Below are 20264 nucleotides of genomic sequence, written 5' to 3' on the forward strand. Positions count from 1 at the left end.
TATCCATAAATGCTAGAAATTCTCTCTAAATTCCACATTTTCTTCAAAAATACTAGCTTAATTTAAAAAGTGTAAAATTTTTCTGAGTCGCACTGTAGGCCTATGGGGAAGCTGCATGCTGGCATGTCATGTGACGCTATAAATAAAAAAATAGAATATAGTTCTAATAGTATTTTGAATCTTCTGCTGACTTCTGACTTTGGTTTAATTTAATATATATCTATTTTTATATGCGATTCATATTTGACCCCCCCCCCCCCCCGAGTTTCAGGCCCTGTCACTGGTCGTACGCTGCACTGCACTGTGACAGAAACAAGTGGGATTTCCAGTAGGGGGATTCCCCATTTTTAAAAGTCTCTATCAAGGTGATTACTCTGACAAAATATATTATAGAAGCCTAAATTTAATTTTAAACAAATATTGCTTGTATTGAAAGGATTAAAAAAATGTGTATAATTATTAAAAAATGCCATCAGAGATTAAAATACTGAAATTACATGTATCTATTATTAAATAATTATCATCAGAGTCTGATAGTACTAGTAGTTGGCTCATCCCGCGCTAGCCTCGGCCTCGCGGGTAATGTAAAATCCTCGCGTGTGCATGTACATTTTGAATGTACAGACTACAGTCAGTTCCTACGTTAGATCTTTTAAAATGTCGTCAGTTGAGAAATTGAGCATTCAAGGGATCAGAAGTTTTGGCCAAGATGATGGTGACCGACAAGTCATCCAGTTCTTCCATCCATTAACCCTCATAGTGGGTCAAAATGGAGCAGGGAAAACGGTAGGTATTCTTAATCTTGACTTGGCTGCCTTCATCAAGTTCATGGCATGGCCTTGGCTTGGCTTTGCCTTTGGATTTTTTTGCAGGACATGTAATTGTAAACAACAGACAGTGGACGTGGAAAGAGCTCAGAGTCAGAGTCAGAGCTGTCTTTTGTCAGCTGAGTCACTCAACTTCTCAAGGTCCCAACTTGGGCGTCGTGCACAGGAAATTTTTAAGGCACAACATCCGCGAAACTTAAATAAAATCATGTCAAATATTATTATATAATAGATTATCTCCATTGAAGGAAAGAGTACTAGTACTTTTAGTAGGTCTAACGTGACAGTAACTGACTAACCAGTAGAGGCGCACGGCCAATATTGGAGACTATCTCCAATGTTGGAGATTATCTCCAATATCAGAGACTTTTGTAAGGAATTTTGGTATCCAATTTTAGAGACAGTGGTAACAGTGCAGTTGTGACTAGAACTAGGCCTAGGTGCCCAAACTTTGCAATTCCAATTGGCAATGGACAAAATAGTCAAACAGTCGCTTATTATGCAGCAAAAAATGTGCAAAAAAACTTGTGCTTAGGATTGGAACTGAAAGTTCCAAACAAGTTTCAATTCTAATTAATTGCCATTTAACTCCTGCATCCCGAGACGTTCTTTTTGTTGTTTGTGAAATGTATGCATCTCCTGTGAAGGCCACACATTAGTCCTCCCAAACAAACCTTGCCAGGAGGTGTTTAAAGGACAAGTCCACCCCAACAAAAAGTTGATTTGAATAAAGAAAGAAAAATCCAACAAGCATAACACTGAAAATTTCATCAAAATTGGATGTAAAATAAGAAAGTTATGGCAATTTAAAGTTTCGCTTAATTTAACAAAACAGTTATAGAACTATGCATATCCTGGCTGGTATGCAAATGAGACTATGACGTCATCCACTCACTATTTCTTTTGTATTTTATTATATGAAATATTCTAATTTTCTCCACATTGTCAAGTGATACAACGATTAATTCCTCCCTGAACATATGGAATTTGCATTGTTTAATACTATAAGGTTCAGTCAAGTTAGTCCTTATTGTCAAATTTATAAAAAATTAAATATTGTATAATTCAAATAATAAAAAACAAAGGAAATAGTGAGTGATGGACATCATTGACTGACTCACCTAGTTGTGCATATCACTGTTTTGTGAAAAACAAGCGAACTTTGAAATGTCATAACTTATTTTATATCCGATTTTGATGAAATTTTCAGCACTGTGCTAGTTTGATTTTTCTCCATTTATTCAAGTCAGCATTTTCCTGGAGTGGTCTTGACCTTTAAAGCCCAGTGCCATCTGAATTTCAAAGAAATTGGAATCACATTTGAGATGAACACTTCAACCAATAAAATCTTAGCCATCAGAGTTCAGAATAGTGATAGGACTACTGAAATTAAAATTCTGTTTAATTTGAGCCTCCCTGTAATGAAAGCAAATTTTCAAATCGTAATTACATCATCATCGGCTGTGACTCGAAGCCTATTTGGACTTTATTCTGACCACAGAGCTTGCCGCAAATCCGAAGTATGATTACCGGTATATTATTCCTAACATAATGCCGAAGTTCAAATAAAAAAATGTTACTTCTTGGAACCTTCACATTTAATGTAGTATGCAATTCTTTTTTATCGCATCTCATTGGATCGATTAGTGTGCGTAGGGCTTTAGGTGTAAAACCATACATTCCTGGATCTGGATCTATACGATGCAGGGCCCTCTGTGCAAAAACGCAATGGGTACTTGACCTGAATTTTGCCGGGACCGGCAGATGCAATACACTGGGTGAACACACTACTCTTTGACGAATAGTGTATTGGTTTTAACGTGCATAGGTTGTGACTCTCCTACACACGGGAACGACATTTGCGTCCTTTCCGATGGATGGAGTGTTTTCCAACTGCATTCACACCTGCACTTAACACAAAGTCACTCTCAAGACCCCTCATCTCAGTTGACTTGTAGTCTTGACACATCAACAGCACAGTAAAAATGTTTCCTCATCTCCCTTTGAGTAAAGAGCTATATATCCAATTTACCACAAAAATGCTAGATTGTCCGCTCTTTTCCCCCAACGATATTGTTATTTTGCTATTTTTCTCACTTAATTTCTTATCCATCTTGACAGACAATCATTGAATGCCTGAAGTACATCTGTTCAGGAGACTTTCCTCCAGGGAGCAAGGGAGCCTTGTTCATTCATGACCCCAAGGTAAAGTACTTTCATAAGGTCACAATATGCTGTTGATCCTCATATTGGCCACATTCGCTGATATTTCTATTCATTAACATCATGAAAAAAATTGAATCATGTACTGCATGAATGAAAATTATTGATAGTGTTATCAAAAGATTCAAATTAGCTACAACAAACACAATTTAAGTCCGATGAGTGCATGTCGAAAAGCTTCTGTTTTTAAGGATATTTTATGAATCATAATTTTGTTGTTTTTCATGGCTTTGCCAATTTAGAGTGTGTAGTGATGTAAAAGTGGAAGGTAAAGAGTCTGTTTTTCAGAATCAGAACCATATCTTGCATTTGGAATTTGTGTTTTTTGTTGTATTCATACTCCATGTGGGATAAATAGCATTTAAGAGAAACTGCAAATTATTTAAAAAAAGACACTGTTCAGTACATGTTGACATTTGGAGATTTAGAAGCTATCGTGTACATCTGGCAGTGACAGTAACAAAAGAAAGTACAATGATACACCAAATGAATCAAGCTAACATTACACCCTCTATTAGGCCATTTGTTGAATGTTTTTAAATCGTGTTTAAGTGAAATCTTTCATGATGTAGAAGATTCAAAATTGTATTCGATAATAATACATTTGAGGGGGGTTTTTCATGAAATAAATCTTTCAAATTATTATTTTTTTTTTATTTGTCTTCTGTGTCACATGATCAGGTTGCTCATGAAACAGAGGTCAAAGCCCAGGTCAAGTTGCGTTTCAAGGACAAGGCAGGGAAGGACGTCGTCGTTACCAGAAGTCTGGTTGCTACTCAAAAGGTCAGTACCATTTATGATGTAGTAGTGCATGGGTACTGTTGGGATGTGATTGTGTTAATGTGTCGTTTACCCTGATGTAGAGTCATTTCTTATAGTCCTGGGGAGTGTTTCACAAAGATTTAAGTATGACCTAGAGTCGCACTTAGATGTCGACGCGTACATGATATGTAACGCGCAATCTTATTGATCAATACGCAGTAGTGCGTGTCCTCTTGGCATGATCTGACCAATACTGTCATGCCTTTTATACCGCGCGGAACTAGACATTTATATGTCAGTGCGACTCTAACACCCCCCAGAACAACAAAACCAAACAAAAGAAACACATTAAATCTGTCAGAGAACGCTAGTGAGGATGATGAGGCATTCGTATAGTGACATTGATCTAGTATACAAATATACCAGGCTTTGACTAAGTGTAGCGGGAATTATATGTCCGAGGTTGTACTGGCATTACTATTTAAATAGTCATTTTGCCAGTAGGCCTACAACTGAGGATGCCTGTGCCGTCCCTTCATGGGACTGGCCCGGTAGAGTCATCTCGCTGACCGATGCACCCGAGAGTTTGCATGATCTGTGTCATTTACGTCACGGAATAGTAGGTTTTCTTCAGTGGGTGTTTCATTTTCAACATCGCAAAATATTGAGAATATGTTTGGTCACATGATGCTAATTAAACCAATCAGCATACAGAATACAATTCATGTAGGATATAAATATTTCTATTCCAAGGTGCACTCTATATCTATCTCTGCTTTGGCTCTAATTTCTGTCTGCTCCGTGTATTGCGTGACCTGCATGGATGATGCATGGGAAAGTAGAAGTTGATTCATTTTAAGGCCTGGTCCCACTGGCCGACAGACACAAAACCGTAAACGTATTCATAACGGATACAGCGGACAAGCAAAATTTCGGGGTGGCTCCATTCGTTTTCGTCCGCTCCACACAATGGACTAATGGGCGAACAATGAAATCACAGTGGACGGATGCTCAATGGATATTGAGCATATGAAACACTTATGCATAGAGTACACAATGGACACATAACGTTTTCCAACGGATGACAAGAATCTTTTCCTTCTTACATCCTCTCTTCATCCGTAAAGTGCAGTGGGACCAAGCCCTTAGTAACTTGCAACGTACGGCATTGCGAGGTACCTGCATCAAAATTGCTTACGCGTTTCTTGTGTTCGAGTTGCATGTGGGTTTCCTGGGGATATGACCTTGGTAATATACCTGTAAAGCTCAGCTAATAGAGCATTCAAGGAATTCCTTTCTACTGGGTACCCATTTACTAAACTGGAGAGTGGCAAATGTAGTTACTGATTTGCTATAATTTGTTTTCTTTTTGTAGGTTAAGAAAATTGAGTTCAAGTCTTTGGAAGGAACAATTCTGAGGGTAGACAACTTTGGGCAGGTGAGTCAGAGATGGAATTATTGTTATGAAATATGTATGATAGAAGCATCTAACAGAATTTGTTAGGAAACTAAATTGTGTGGACAGTGATTAATATTGTTCTTGCTGAAAAACTCCTACACATGTATGACATATGTTGAAATATACACTTTTGTTGTAATATTGCAAATCTGCAGTCTGTTAAAAAAAATTGTAATAACAGTTTAAAGCTAATTATATTGTTTAATGTGATTGACTGATAATAGACCTTGGTATATATGTTTTAATTATTATAATTATAAATGTGCATGTGTAAACAAATAGAATGACTGTCAAACACTGTCTGTTATAAATTGGTAATAAGAGTGAAACTTTTATTAGACATCATAAAGTGACAAGGCTTGTACGTAAACCAATGTGCATTTCTTTTGTATCCATTCTTTTATATCTGCAGAAAAACAGCATCAGCTCAAGATGTGCGGAAATAGATAGAGAGGTAATAAGATACAAATAATGTACATCAACAAGGGCAATAGTAAAAAAAAAAATATTACATGCACAAGGTACCCTTTGAACAGTTAAATGTTTGATTGGTAAAGAGGTGTGTGCAATTATTCTAATTCCCAAGCATTATGTGTATTAATAAGATAGTGTTGTGTATGGGATCTTGAGTTATAATTAGTCAGGAAGCGTAATGAAGTAACTCTTAGTCAGGTCCAGATTTTAAAAAATGTGCTCAGAAAAAGTGCTTTAGGTATTTTGTGTTAATGCTGATTTATAAATCGTTTTTAAGGTAATACAGGGGTGCTGAATCCAAAAATGTTGTTTGCCAAACGTGATTCCGACGTTTTCATCCTCAAATCGGCAAAAAACAAAATGGCGGTTTTTTTTAAAGCAATTTCCCATATTAAACGATTTTTATGGGTTATTGTATTTCAGAAATTGGGATCTATGCGTTATTTTTGATACCCAGGGTTGCAAACATAATGTATCCGATCGATTGATTCGTCAGCCATCTTTAATTCCAAGATGGCTGCCATGATTCACAGCTGCTGATTGATAAATAATATGGCAAAATGTTTAATAATTTTTGGGCGACGCTGGCATATTCACATTGTGATATCTTTAACGCCATTTTTTCCTTGTCTGCACAGCAGAAGCATGACATGGACGTCGCTTTTCCGACGGCGGCGATGACCATGGCGGCGGCGAAATCAACATCAAATCTTAACCGGGGTTAAGTTTTTGAAATGTCATAACTTCTAGGGTATAGATGTCTTTTTCATGAAACTTAGGCATGTTAGGATTAAAATAATCTATTGAGACAGGTAATATAATTAAAAAAAGGTCGTCAAGGTTACATGAAAATCCAGCATGACGTCCACAACGGCAGCCGTTGTACCATCAACTCCAAAAATAAAGTAAATCCTCAAAATCAAAACCACCAAAAAGCTTTCAAGGCAAATAATGAATGAGGACAGGTTTAGAAGATAGTGAGTGCGTCAGCGAATCCAAGATAACCTTCCAAACTGACGTCTATAATGGACGTCTGGACATTGTATCTTTGAAATGGTCCAAATTCATAATATATACACCTGGTAGAAATACCTTTGGGGTCTACCGAGAATAATATAAAACTTATAAAAAAATCATGGTTCCAAAGGGAAAAAATTACATTGGACAAATTTCAAGGTTTATCAGTGGTGCAGTTTTGAAAAAAAAAATTATGATGGCCTAAAAATAGTTATTTCTTAAAAATCTGGCTGCACTGAGTGCATATACTATCTACCTAGAAACATTTTTGTGTCTTCCTCATGGTTTCAAAGTTCAAATAATATAGGAGAAAACGAATTACATGGATACACCGTCATTTTGTAAAAAAATTGAAGAACGCTCCAAAAATTCGGATTGGCCACCATTAATACAAAAATGACAATACTTCATATCCCATCTAGTGCCACTATTTTGGTGTCTCTGTTTTTAAGACTCATGACAATACGTTTTACAAGAATTGGTGACATAATATCATTAGATGGTGGTGCAACAATAAGCAAACATCCGAAACACAAACCTTTAAAACTAAGGTACACTTCGCCTAAAAAATTCCATAATTCACTGATAAGTATTTCAAGACATGTCATTTATGTGCTTAGGACCATTCTATGGTTTCAAGATTAGGGGACATAATTCATTTTTACGCAATTTTAGAAGTCGCTTTGGACTTTTTATGACAAAAAGAAAAACTGACCATCCTTTTTATTTGTCCCGATTTATTATTTCAGCCTTCAAACCACAAAAGTGTAGATTTTGTTCACCTAATTATGACTATGTTTAGGTGATGGATGTCTTTTTAGACTCATTTTGAAAGCAATCTTTAAATAATAGGTAAAATAGGCAGCTTCATGCCATTGTAACTAATCAAAAAGTATTATTTAACCCTTGAAACCGTAGTGTAGACACCAAAATCATATATCTCAGATGGATTCTAAATAGATTATGTCAATTGTTAAGTATAGCTCAGCCATTTTAGACTCCTTAATTGGAAGCCATCTTGGATTTTTAGACATATGGGACCATTGATTGTCCTTTTAACTTATCCTAATATATTACTTGACCATTTAAACGAAGGTTTAGACAACATAATCATACACCCCAGGCGGATATTAATCAAACTATGTCAGTTTTTAGGTAACAATAGCCATTTTAAACTCCAATTTTGGAAGCCTTTTTGAATTCCTGGACATGCTGGACCTCTGGCTGTCCATGTAACTTGTCCTAATATATTACTTGACCCTTTAAACCATGGGTTAAACCCCAAAATCATATACCCCAGGCTGATGTTAAACAAACTATGTCAGTTTTTCGGTAAGAACGGCCTATATAGACTCCATTTTTGAAGCCATTATGGATTTTTGGACATACTGGAACCACTAACTGGCCTTGTAACTTGTCCCAATTTAATACTAGACCCTATAAACCATGCTTTATACTAAAAGATCATATTCTCCAGGCGATTATTAAACAAACTATGTCGGTTTGTAATTAACGACAAACATTTTATACTCCATTTTTGCAAACCATCTTGGATTTTTGGACATGGAGGACCATAGACTATCTTTGTTACTTGTCCCAACGTATTTCTTGACCCATTAAATGATTAGTTAGACACCAACATCATATCCCCAAGGCAGATATTAAACAAACTATGTCGGGTTTTAGGGTTTTTAGATAACAACAGCTATTTTAGACTCCAATTTTGAAAGCCATCTTGGATTTTTGGACATAGTGGACCGTCGACTGTCCTTGTAACTTGTACCGGTTTACTTCTTGACCCTTGAAAATCACCAATGAATAAAACCAAAATAAAAGACACTAAAATAGATAATAGATTCATTGTGAATTTTTGGGCCATGGCAGCCATTTTTTACGAAATCTTTGATTTTCAGGTACCCTGGAGTGCTTATGTTCACTCTTTCCTTTCATCCCCTACACCATTGAATACATGTATGCACCAAAGAAAGGTGTCTAGGGTAGAAAAAAATGCCGGTTATTTTAATTTTCAGTTGATGGCGGCCATCTTAGACGCCATCTTAAAAATAACTACTTTCCCGGATCCGGATTTCGGTGGATTTTTAGTATGTTATTCCTGAGATCAGATAGTACCAAAAATCGTTGACAAACATTTTTGTTACAAGTTTTGGGGGTCAGAATAGAGTAAAAATTGGTGTAGAATGGCGGCCATATTGTTTTTGCCAATTTGAGGATTTTAACATCAAAATCAAGGTTGGCAAACAGCAAATTTGGACTCAGCGCCCGCGAATTATGCTAAAACACTTCTCAATTCAGCATTAACACGATTTGCCTAAGGCAGTCTACTTTTCTCAAATCTGGACCTGACTACTCTGGAGAAAGTTATATGCAGTGCAAAATCATGGTATTTTTTAATCAATAATCAGCTACAGTTACAATTCAAATTACATGAAAATATTGAAGATTCGGATAAAACAGGAGACATAAAAGATTAAGATTCTGTTTAAGTCTTGATGTCAGTCAGTCTATCTGGATGAGTGTGGGTCTTGTCTGTATGGTGTATATCTAATAATCAAGAAGTCTAATTTATATCATTAGTTTTTGGGGTGTAACAATTTAAAAAGAGTGAGTGATCTGAACTTGCTCTGATTGGTCTACAGGTAACTGTCTATCAAACTTTCTCTGGTATAAGGGGTGTGGTGATTCTCTGTTCAGTGACTGGGGCTGGTATTGTGAGTCATACTTTTTCTTAGAACCTTTGTTCCTTAAAGTTAGCTGACATCACTGAGGGTTGGTCTTTTATGGTCAGGGTTTAGGAGTTAAATGTTAATGGGGTTTGGGGATTCCAAGATGGTGTTGGGGGAGTTTGTAAACAAGTGAAAGGATAACGGGAAGTGAACTACATATACTACATAACAATAAGTATGTGGATTCTTGTCCTTTGATAAACCATTGTTATCGCAAAACCATGACTGCTGAATAGGACTAGTCATTAGAACCAGTCATTAGCACATTTTTTGTTTTTTTTCTTGCTTTCCTCACTTCTCCAAATTATTATGTTTTAATTCTTCATGATCATATTTTCCCTCCTCTTTGTGTAGATGGTGGAGAGTCTTGGTGTCTCCAAACCAGTCCTGAGTAATGTCATCTTTTGTCATCAAGAGGAAGCCAACTGGTAAGATTTACTTTAATAATAATAATAATAGGTACATTTATATAGCGCTTCATACGGTGGTTGCTAAACGCTTTACATTGCATCGTGATTATTATTATTCCGGTCATGGGATCCATCACTGTTCCACACATAAAGTGCACCGTCTCCACTCCCTTGGGAGTATCCTGGCCAGGCAACCGTTTATCGGTGCACACATGCCAATCTAATCACATTGACGTTCACATCCTACCAGGTACCCATTTCACTTTTTTGGGGGAGGGGGCAAAGTTTTCAGAGCCTGCGCCTTTTCTGACCTTCGAAGAGAACAATCTGTCACATAAACAACTCTCTCTTCATTTCTCAATTTAACAAAAAAAATGATTTCTTTCAGTGTTTGATTTTTCTTTTTTGAAGTTTTTTGTATCAGAAAAGATGAGATTGGTAATAATGGTTGTTGATTCTTATTCATATGAAAAAACAGCGATTTTGATGATTCCACGTCATTGCAAATTAAATGATTTCTGCTTCGAAGAACTATACATGTACATGTACATGGCTGCAAGCATCATATTAAAGTTTCTTGTATTTTATTGGCTGCAAAGTTATTTGTTTTGCACTTGGAGTTCAATTCATTGCATTTGTATTGAAACCGAAAGTCCCTTTGCCAGTATCATCATTAGGGACAGTGATTATCCGCGATCGCGGAAAATGGACGGAATTCACGGAAAGGGCCTTTTGAAACGGAAAATGGCATTTCAAACGGAAAATCACGGAAAACGTATTTTCCCTCAAAATACACAGAATAGCAACAGAAATTACTCCAAATTCACAACAAAATGAGAATATTAAATGGCCAAAAAACCCCAGAAAACACGATCTCACTTCGCTACTATCATGACAATTCACACATCGTGACTGCACTCGACATCGGCACACTCGATTGTACCCCGCACCGTACCCGTATACCCGGCGCGGCCGGCCGGGTTGGGCTTCACATGCACACATGTATCGTTCAACTACATGTACACAGTTGTGTGTTGCTGCCCTCTACATTTGAAGATGTAACAGCACGATGTCGTGGTCTTAAAATCCAAAATGGCGGATTGGGAAAAGACGTTGACTGATGATAACGATGTCCAAAAACCCCCAAAATTATCGATGAAATATCATTTCACCGTGAAATAATGCTAATAATATGAAAGGTGAGGATGTATGCATGCAAAATGGGTGTGTTAAAATATTTTATTCACCCGCATAGATCCGATTAGAACGGATTTTATTGTGTTGTTGGTACATTAGCAGATACAAATTTTGACCAGTGCATGTAAATGTGTAAACGGAATTGTCACTTTTCCGTGTGTACAAAGTCTATGGGGAAACGGAATTTCCGTTTTCTGACATGCTGAAACGGAATTTGAGATTTTCTGAAACGGAAAAGGCAATTTTTTGAAACGGAAAATCACTGTCCCTACATCATGACCCTATTACAGCTATTAGTACACTTATCGGAGACCTTTAATCTATGAACAAGAACAAGATATTGTTTCTTCAACTTCGGGAAAATCCCTTTTTTTGTTATTTTTAAATTTTTTGTTATTAAACCAGATGATCATTTTTACTTTTAGTGAAGCCATGACGTCATGGTAGCCATATCCAAATAAGAAATTTGAAATACAGTACAGGCTTTTGTTGATAGATATAGTTGTGATATATATAGAAGTAAGGCATTCTTTGTTGAAATATTGAAACTTGATTAATACTGTTTTTTTTTTCTCAGGCCTCTCAGTGATGGGAAGAGTCTGAAAGGGAAGTTTGATGAGATTTTTGCTGCTACCAGGTAAATTTTTGTAAATTGTTATTGTATTTTAGCCCCAAATAATCTTTTTCAAACCCCATAAGTTTTAGGAGAGTAATCTTTCCTTTATTGGGGGAAGCAATTCCTGGTAATCTGTCTGAATTGATGAAAGAAATTAAACCACATGATAGTAAAACCTCCTCTTTTGCTTTTAGTACACAATTTTAATGTTGTCAAAGAAGTTAAACGAAGAGATAGCAAAATCCCTTCTGTTGTTATTTCAAGGTACATCTGTACATACGATGAATAGGTGAAATTAGCTTAGCATGCACTTTGAAAATGTTAAAATTCTTGTGCTTATCAAATTTCAAGTTGTAAATATAGGCCTACTATGGCCCTATTAACCGCTGATTACTCATAAGTTTTAGGAGAGTTATCTGTCCTTTATTGTTGGAAGCAATTCTTGGTAATTTGTCTGAATTGATGAAAGAAGTCAAACCTCAATTTTAATGTTGTCAAAGAAGTTAAACGAAGAGATAGCAAAACCCCTTGTGTTGTTGTTTCAAGGTACATGTACACCTGTACATTCAATGAATAGGTGAAATTACCGTTTCGCTTTTAGCATGCTCTTTGAAAATGTTAAAGTTCTTGTGCTTATCAAATTTCAAGTTGTACATGTCGGCCTTCTGTGGCCCTATTAACCTCCGATTAGACTGTTGATTTTCTGGTTCATTTCATCCCCAGGTACATCAAAGCTCTTGAAACAATTAGGAAGTTGAGAACAGAGCAGGTAATAAGCATTGCATTCTTTAACATTCACTCTTTCTGTCTATTGTCTCTGCTCTTTGTCTCTGAGTTAAAACAAAATGACTTTGTCTCTGTCTCTTGATCTCTTTCTCTCTCTTTCTGTCTTTGTCTCCTGTCCATATGGTTTATCTTTCCCCATGCATGCACCTCAAATATATATATCAATCATACATGTATGTGAATCAATCAGTTCCATAACATTTGCTCTGGTGATAAATGGTGATAATTGGTCCACTCTAAATTCCACACACTAATCAAATGACCAACTACAACCCTGGGTCTAATAGTTTTCTCTACCCTAAACCTAACATAAAACCCTATTTCAACCCTAACCCTACATCCTGGAGCAACTCTTGCAGGAGCAGTTGTTGTGTCACCATTTCAATCATCATCTTGCCACAAATTTGCAGCCACTTCAAAATATTCTCACTGTTTTGAGTAATGTTGAAACACTAGTCGTGTAGAATAGCATGTGGCATGCACTCAAAGATTCCTTCATCCCAGAGATAACCCCTGTTGATTTTCGTAAAATACATATCAAAATGTCTCTACTCCCAAATTAAAAAGCAGAATGTTCTCTTTTTTTATCATTTTTGTCTCGCCTGCATAGCAGAGCGAGACTTCATGTATAGGCGTCGCTTTTCTGACAGCGGCGTCGTCAACATTGAAATCTTAACCAAGGTTAAGTTTTTGAAATGTCATCATAACATAGAAAGTATATGGACCTAGTTTATGAAACTTGGACATAAGGGTAATGAAGTATTACTAAACATCCTGCCTGAGTTTTGGGTCACATGACCAAGGTCAAAGGTCATTTAGGGTCAATGAACTTAGACCATGTTGGGGGAATCACTATCAAAATCTTAACCAAGGTTTAGTTTTTGAAATGTTGTCATAACTTCAAAGTATATGGACCTAGTTCATAAAACGTAGACATAAGGGTAATAGTGTATCACTGAATATCCTGCCTGAGTTTCAGGTCACATGATTAAGGTCAAAGGTCACTTATGGTCAATGAACTTTGACCATGTTAGGGTTATTTGAGGAATTGTCATCATAACTCTAAAAGTTTATGGATCTAGTTCATGAAACTTGGACATAAGAGCAACCATATATCCTTGAATATAATGTGCGAGTTTCAGGTCACATGACCAAGGTCAAAGGTCACTGAGGGTCAATGAACTTTGGCCATGTTAGGGTTATTTGAGGAATTGTCATCATAACATAAGAGCAACCATGTATCCCTGAATATTTATATGCGAGTTTCAGGTCACATGACCAAGGTCAAAGGTCACTTAGGGTCAACAAACTTTGGTAATGCTGGGGGTATTTGTGGAATTGTCATAACTTTAAAGTCTATGGATCTAGTTCATGAAACTTTGACATAAGAGCAGCAGTGTATCCCTGAATACCCTGTATGCATTTCAGGAACATGGCCAAGATCAAAGGTAATTTAAAGGTCAATGAACTCTGGCCGTGTTGAGAGTATGTGTTGAATTGGCATCATAACTAAGGAAGTTTATGGATCTACAGTGCATATCAAAAAAACGGGACAGATTTGAAGTCTATAAATTTTTTGTTTCAAATTATGATCTCTATATTTTGGTGTCAATAGGTGCTCTAAAGTCTTATCCTTCAAATGCCATTAAAATAATTTAGTTTTGTTCATGCTTGAGCAAACGCGGAATGTTTTTGTCTGAGGTTAAAAAGGAGGCTTGCGCCAAAATGGCATAAAATGATAAATATGATGGTCGGACTTCTTGCTAATCAACAGACTTCCTCTTAACCTTTTCATTATCTTTCCCATAATTTTCGAATTATGCGGTCAAAATTCATTTCCAAATCTACTTATTTGCTTAAATAGTTCTGTTGTTCCTTTTTAATATGTTCTCTTTTAGCTTTGAATATTCCCTCTTTATGCAAGAACATTTTTTTTTAACCGAAGTATGGGAGAGCGTGTTTTTTTTCTTCAAATCCTTTCATCGTGTGCTACAAAGGTTATGGTGCCTTTGAACAGTGGCATACTGATGGATGGGGGCTCGGGGCGCTCCCCCCCCCCCCAATAAAAAAAAATCATGACCAAGAAAACAAAAGTGGAAAGGAAAATAACAGAAAACATAGAAAGTGAAATATGATATCATTTTCTAAATATTATGTCAAAATCACAAAATTTGATATTTTAATAAAAAAAGTAGAAATTTTTGCTTGCTCGCTTCACAACTTTTTAATACATTTACCCGATCTGCCATATCTTGCTCCTTCAAAATTGACTCAATACACCATTGCCATTGAAAGACGTGAATCCTTTCTTGTTTGTCTTGTCAAGCACATAATTAAACTTGGTGAAGGATTCATGTCTTTTATAGGTACCATAACATAATTTGTTTCACATAATAAAAGGATTTGAATAATTTCAAATTTTCCCAATTAATAATGCAAACCTTCTTACTTGGGTTGACTAAAAGTCTTCTTTTCTTACTTATGAAGGAAAATTCAAAGGTGAAAGAAGTTTAAATGAAAAACAAAATAATTCAGGTAAATAAATAAATTTGTAAGTGAAATTTGACAGCATAATTCGAAAATTATGGCTCAGATAATGAAACGATTAAGAGGAAGTCTGCTGATAAACCAAAAGTCTAATCATCAATTTTCTAATTTCTGCCATTTGGGCGCAAGCCTCTTTTTGAACCCCCGACAAAAACGTCCTGTGTTCGCTCAAGCATGAACAAAATTAATTTTTTTAAATGGCATTTCAAAGATAAGCTCTATGAGCATCTATTAACATCAAAATATAGATAAAATAATTTGAAACAATTTTTTTATAGACTTTTCAAAACTGTCCCGGTTTTTTTATACGCACTGTAGATCATGCAACATCGACATAAGGATAATCAAGTATGAATGATTGTTTTGCACATGTCTTAGGTCACATGATCATGGTCAGAGGTCATTTTGGGTCAATGGGCATAATATTTTATTATCATATTTGTGTTTTCTTCTGTGAATAATATTCATTAGCTATTTTTAAAGGAAGCACTGCTGCTATATCGCATTGCGTAATGCAGGCGAGACTGCCAGAGGCGTTCCACTTGTTATTTATTTGCAATACTTATTCATATTTTTTTTATTCATCAATCAGTTTTTATGTTTCAATTGCCGATATTTTACTTTATTTGTCATATTAAAATGATTTGTCACTTATCAGTAACAATTTGTAGTCCTCTTATTCGTTCCATTAATATGAAACTGTTGCATTGTCTTCCTTTTAATTTTCAATTGATTAATTGCTCTTGCTTTGGATTTGTATGTATACTAGCCACTCTGTTTTCATACATTTTATTCAGAATAGTCAAATTCGGGAGTACATCGCAGAGACGAGACATCTTAAAGACTGGAGGGAAAAAGCAAAACAGGTTAGTCAGCAATTTAAGTTTGCTCTTCTTTTTTTAGAATGATGATGAAATTGAATTTGAATAACAATTACATTAAAATTAAATTCAATAAATCTCACCGTTGGGGAATGTGATTGTTTGGAGAGAATATTGCACCTATCATTTGCTGAGATTTTTTTTTTTATGCACTAGTTTAGTGTACAGCATGGTGTAAAAAATTGTTCACATTGAGAGGTCAAAGGTCACAGCTTTTTTTTTTTCAAATTGGTTTCCGAACAATTGATTCTGCCAGTGATTTTAGTTTCTCTTGGTGTTTACTGCACATGCAGATGACACTAATATAAGTGAAAAAAGGGTAAAGAGATGTTAAACATTTGTTATGACTAAGTTTTTAAAATGCTGAACATAGAAATATGAATAGCTGAACTGAGTGCGGAAAGTAAGGGCACCATTGTCATATTGGCCCATCTAATTCCTAGTTTAATAGTGATAATATTGATGATAAAAAAGCACATTATAATAATTCTCCATGTGATTTATATTGAAATACATTGCATTTATCCTAGCCTACTACAAGAGCTAATACTTTGAGAAGACAAAACTTTACAAAGTGATCTATCAAACACCATAATAATAGTAATAATGATATGTCCATTTATATAGCGCAGTTACTATGTGCATATACTCAACTGCGCTTTGATACTTGGTATCATACACCATTAAATAAACATGATAAGATTATACATGTATAATAATTTTTATTTATGGATTTTTGTTCATATATTTTTTACATAAAGTTATCCAGAGACTTGGATGACAAGAAGGCAAGATTAGCAGCAGCTGAAGAATCGGTCACTAAAATCAACGGTCAGCTGAGACCCGTCGAGGTACTGTTTTCTTATCATTCCCCTAGTATGCATGAATGTTGGTGATGAGTGGGGTACATACTTTGCATTTTTATCGGTCTCTTATCCGGGCATCTGACAGCCAGTAGAAAGAGATAAGCGTCATATCGGTCTACACAGCAACAATATTTCATAATGTTAATGAAGATAAGACTACAATGGGCATGCGTTCCCTGCCACCTGCCCTTACGATAACATAACAATGGCAAAACTCAGAGCTCCTTATTTAAATATGACACAATAGATGATTTTTGTCCTCGATGTCTGATTGGTTTGAAATAACGATATTGACTGGCTCATCTTTTTTGGGAACATCAAATATATTGCCCTTAAAAAACCCATAATTTCTTCATCTAAAGACGTGGGTCAATATGACTCTGTTATGGGCAATATATTTGATGTTCGCCTCAAGGCCAGTCAGTCAATACACTACTTTGAGACAATAACATTTGTTTTATCTTTCTGGATATTTGCTTGTTGTCATGCAATGTTGCTGTCTAATTTATTATACATTACCCTTATCAAGAAAAATGAGTGCAATATTACAATGTTCAACTCTGCAAGGCCATTACCCCTATGCCAATGTGCCATATGCCAAGCTCTACAGTGCAACACGCAATGACGCTATATGATGTCATAAAGAGTTACATGTAGGTCGCATCAATCAAGGATTGAAATGATTTCTATTTCAATTTTTTGTTACTTTAAACTAAATGCATTGCTGTTGTCATGGAAAGTGGTTGTATGTATGGTAATAATATTAGATTTCTTTTATGGTATATCAGATATATAACATTCATCAGCATGAATACTTCGCTCATCTTCAGCTTGTGCAATATTCCTACTGATGCATGCAATATATTTGATATCCCATTCTGAGCCATCCAATATATTATAAATATATTCTTGTCTCTCTTTGTAGGAACAATATGATGACCTGGTCAGAAAGTCCCATCAGATTACTAAGCTGGCTAATGAAGTTGGTAAGAGAATGATGATAATAAAATTAATAATAATAATAATAATAGGCGTTTACATACATGTAATGCCCATACCTATAAATATTCTATTCTGAGGCGCTTAAGAAAATAGAAAGAATAACAGAGTTTGAATGAGTGTCTTTGTACGAAGAACTGATGTTATCCAAAAGATATTGACTTCAGGGCCCCGTTTTACAAAAAATCGTTATTGATCCCATCAACCACAACTATGGAAAGCTAGCAACGTCATCAACTGAAATGCATGTTTATTCAAAATATTTTCTTGATACGATGTATATTTATAAATTCATCCTTTTCTTGACAATTCAGTGTGCTTATCTTTGTTCTCACAAAGTACATTGTGCAAATTTCCTGTAGAAAGAATTATGGCATTGATGGATTTCCATATAGTTGAGGTTGATCGGATCAGTCGTAACTCTTTGTAAGACAGGGCCCAGTGTATACTTGAACGTTGATATTTATTACACTTTACGGTAAATTATTCCAAAGAGAAGGTGCTGCGGCAGAGAAAGCCCGCTCATAAAATGAGAAGTTTTTTTGTCTTCATCGTGCCGCTTTGATCAGTCAATGAAAAAGGGAGTTCTGATTGCATAAAATGTATGGCTTTTCCATGGCCAAGAATGCGCTATTGATCGGCCTCAATGCCCCTATCACTGTCATTGGGTATTTTATGTGATCTGTTAATGCCTTGTTCCCATTGTTGTGCAATCCTTTACGAACACCATGATTGGCCTTTCATAATTGAGCACGAAAATCATTTGAACCGTTAAAAATTGCCTTAACTGATCTAATAGGAACATATATGATCTGATATGATCACTACGATTACTTCACGATTAAGACCTACCATTTGAATCGTGGCGCAAATCGTGACAGTGGTAACTGAGTATTAATATTTCCCATTTCGCGCTGTAGAAAAGGACTGGTCCCTTTTGAAAAGTGACCTTACACTGAAGATTTTAAAATTTAGTGGCTGAGGTGTTGTTCATCAGTGAATGAAACGGAATAACATTAATTTCATTCATGTGAGTATTGTAACCAAGTATTTTGTCGTTGAAAATATTTCTGGATATTTGTTCAAAGCTAATTTAGATTATGATTTATTATTGGTGTTAAATTTGAAATATATTAAAAATAATTTTGGCTGAATTTTGTATTTTGAAATGGTATGCAGATGTAAAATGAATATATATTTGATCACAGCTAATTTAGATCATGATTCAATATTGGTTTTAATGTTGAAACATATTGAAAATATGCTTTGGAAAAATTTTGTAAAGATTTATGGAAAATGGTTTACAGATGCACAAAACAAAGAAAAGTATGCCCTTGTTTTTTTCTTTTTCAAAGTCTAGGTGTTATATTTTTTTATACCATCCATATCAATATTTCGCAATTGGAAAATTGAATAGATTGGTGCTTTGGTATAAAGCATCTTTCAGTAACAAGATTATTATTATTATTATTATGGAGTTCACTGATATGAATTGTGAACAGCCACCCCAAAACAACAATAAGTCGCCAGGAAAGGTTCTCTGTAAAAAGCAGAAAAAGAGTAGCTTGGTCTTCAAAGAGCAAAAAATGACAAATTAGCTTATTTATTAAAAGAATAACTCTTCTTCTTTATGCTGTCGAAATTTAAAATTGTAAAGTTGTTAAAAAAACAGAATATAAGAGTTTCTTTGCCACAAGCTTTTCTTGACTGTTTTTGCAGACTGCTTGGAAGTTTCAAGTTTTCTTTTGTAAAGTTGATGTCAATCCAGTACTTGCGGAGGTTATTGTTGATCAATTTTGACAAGTTATATATCATTTTAAAGCTTAGGATGTGCTTATTCAAACTCAATGAAAATCTAAAAATTCATTTAGGGGGACTTACTGTTAGTTTTAGGGTGGCTAATCATAATTTTTTCCCTTGATTTTTTTTCACTTTCTTTGTGTCACCAGCCAAGTACCAAGGAGAGAGAGACCAGCTGATAAAGAGCATGAGGAATGTAGAAGGGCGTCTTGAAAACATCTTCCAAGGTAACCATGGAAATATGTACTTCTGTTGTTTTGACTTATTAACCATGAAGTCACGATGAGAACTGGGTTCCACAGCACAGAGTTTAGCGATTCATTGAATGCGCGATTTTCAAGATTAATTGCACCTTGTAGTCAAAATGGGGGCGTCCTGGTTGCCCTGCGAAATTATTTTTCCCACCGCAGCTCCGGAAGCCAATATGAATATTCATGACTTGCGTTTTTGGAATAAGAGTACGCATGCACGTGGACTTGATCTTTACAAAATTAATTGTCAGTGCAGTGGTCATCCTTAGCGTTCACGTTGCCACGAATGAATCAGCACCCTGATATTACAGGTACCCTTACATTAGTTACATAGGCCTTATAGGCTTAGATCTATATCTAGATCCAATTCTTAAACACTTATCAAACTGCCATTAATGACTAGAC

The 20264-nt window shown here is 35.6% G+C and overlaps 1 protein-coding gene across 1 annotated transcript in view; it reads left to right on the forward strand.

Moving 5' to 3' along the window:
- The first annotated feature begins 548 nt into the window (after nucleotides 1-548).
- Nucleotides 549-20264, forward strand: part of LOC129260942 (DNA repair protein RAD50-like) — a 63006-nt gene continuing 43290 nt past the window's right edge. The window contains exons 1-12 of the mRNA XM_064114233.1: nucleotides 549-786; nucleotides 2949-3032; nucleotides 3732-3833; nucleotides 5188-5250; nucleotides 5684-5725; nucleotides 9861-9934; nucleotides 11691-11750; nucleotides 12453-12498; nucleotides 15860-15928; nucleotides 16705-16794; nucleotides 17735-17795; nucleotides 19758-19835. Coding sequence (XP_063970303.1) covers nucleotides 604-786; nucleotides 2949-3032; nucleotides 3732-3833; nucleotides 5188-5250; nucleotides 5684-5725; nucleotides 9861-9934; nucleotides 11691-11750; nucleotides 12453-12498; nucleotides 15860-15928; nucleotides 16705-16794; nucleotides 17735-17795; nucleotides 19758-19835 — 952 coding nt within the window. The 5' untranslated portion in view covers nucleotides 549-603. The remainder of the gene's footprint in view (nucleotides 787-2948; nucleotides 3033-3731; nucleotides 3834-5187; nucleotides 5251-5683; nucleotides 5726-9860; nucleotides 9935-11690; nucleotides 11751-12452; nucleotides 12499-15859; nucleotides 15929-16704; nucleotides 16795-17734; nucleotides 17796-19757; nucleotides 19836-20264) is intronic.

The sequence above is a fragment of the Lytechinus pictus genome, unplaced genomic scaffold, assembly GCF_037042905.1.
Source record: "Lytechinus pictus isolate F3 Inbred unplaced genomic scaffold, Lp3.0 scaffold_19, whole genome shotgun sequence".
NCBI lineage: Eukaryota > Metazoa > Echinodermata > Echinoidea > Temnopleuroida > Toxopneustidae > Lytechinus > Lytechinus pictus.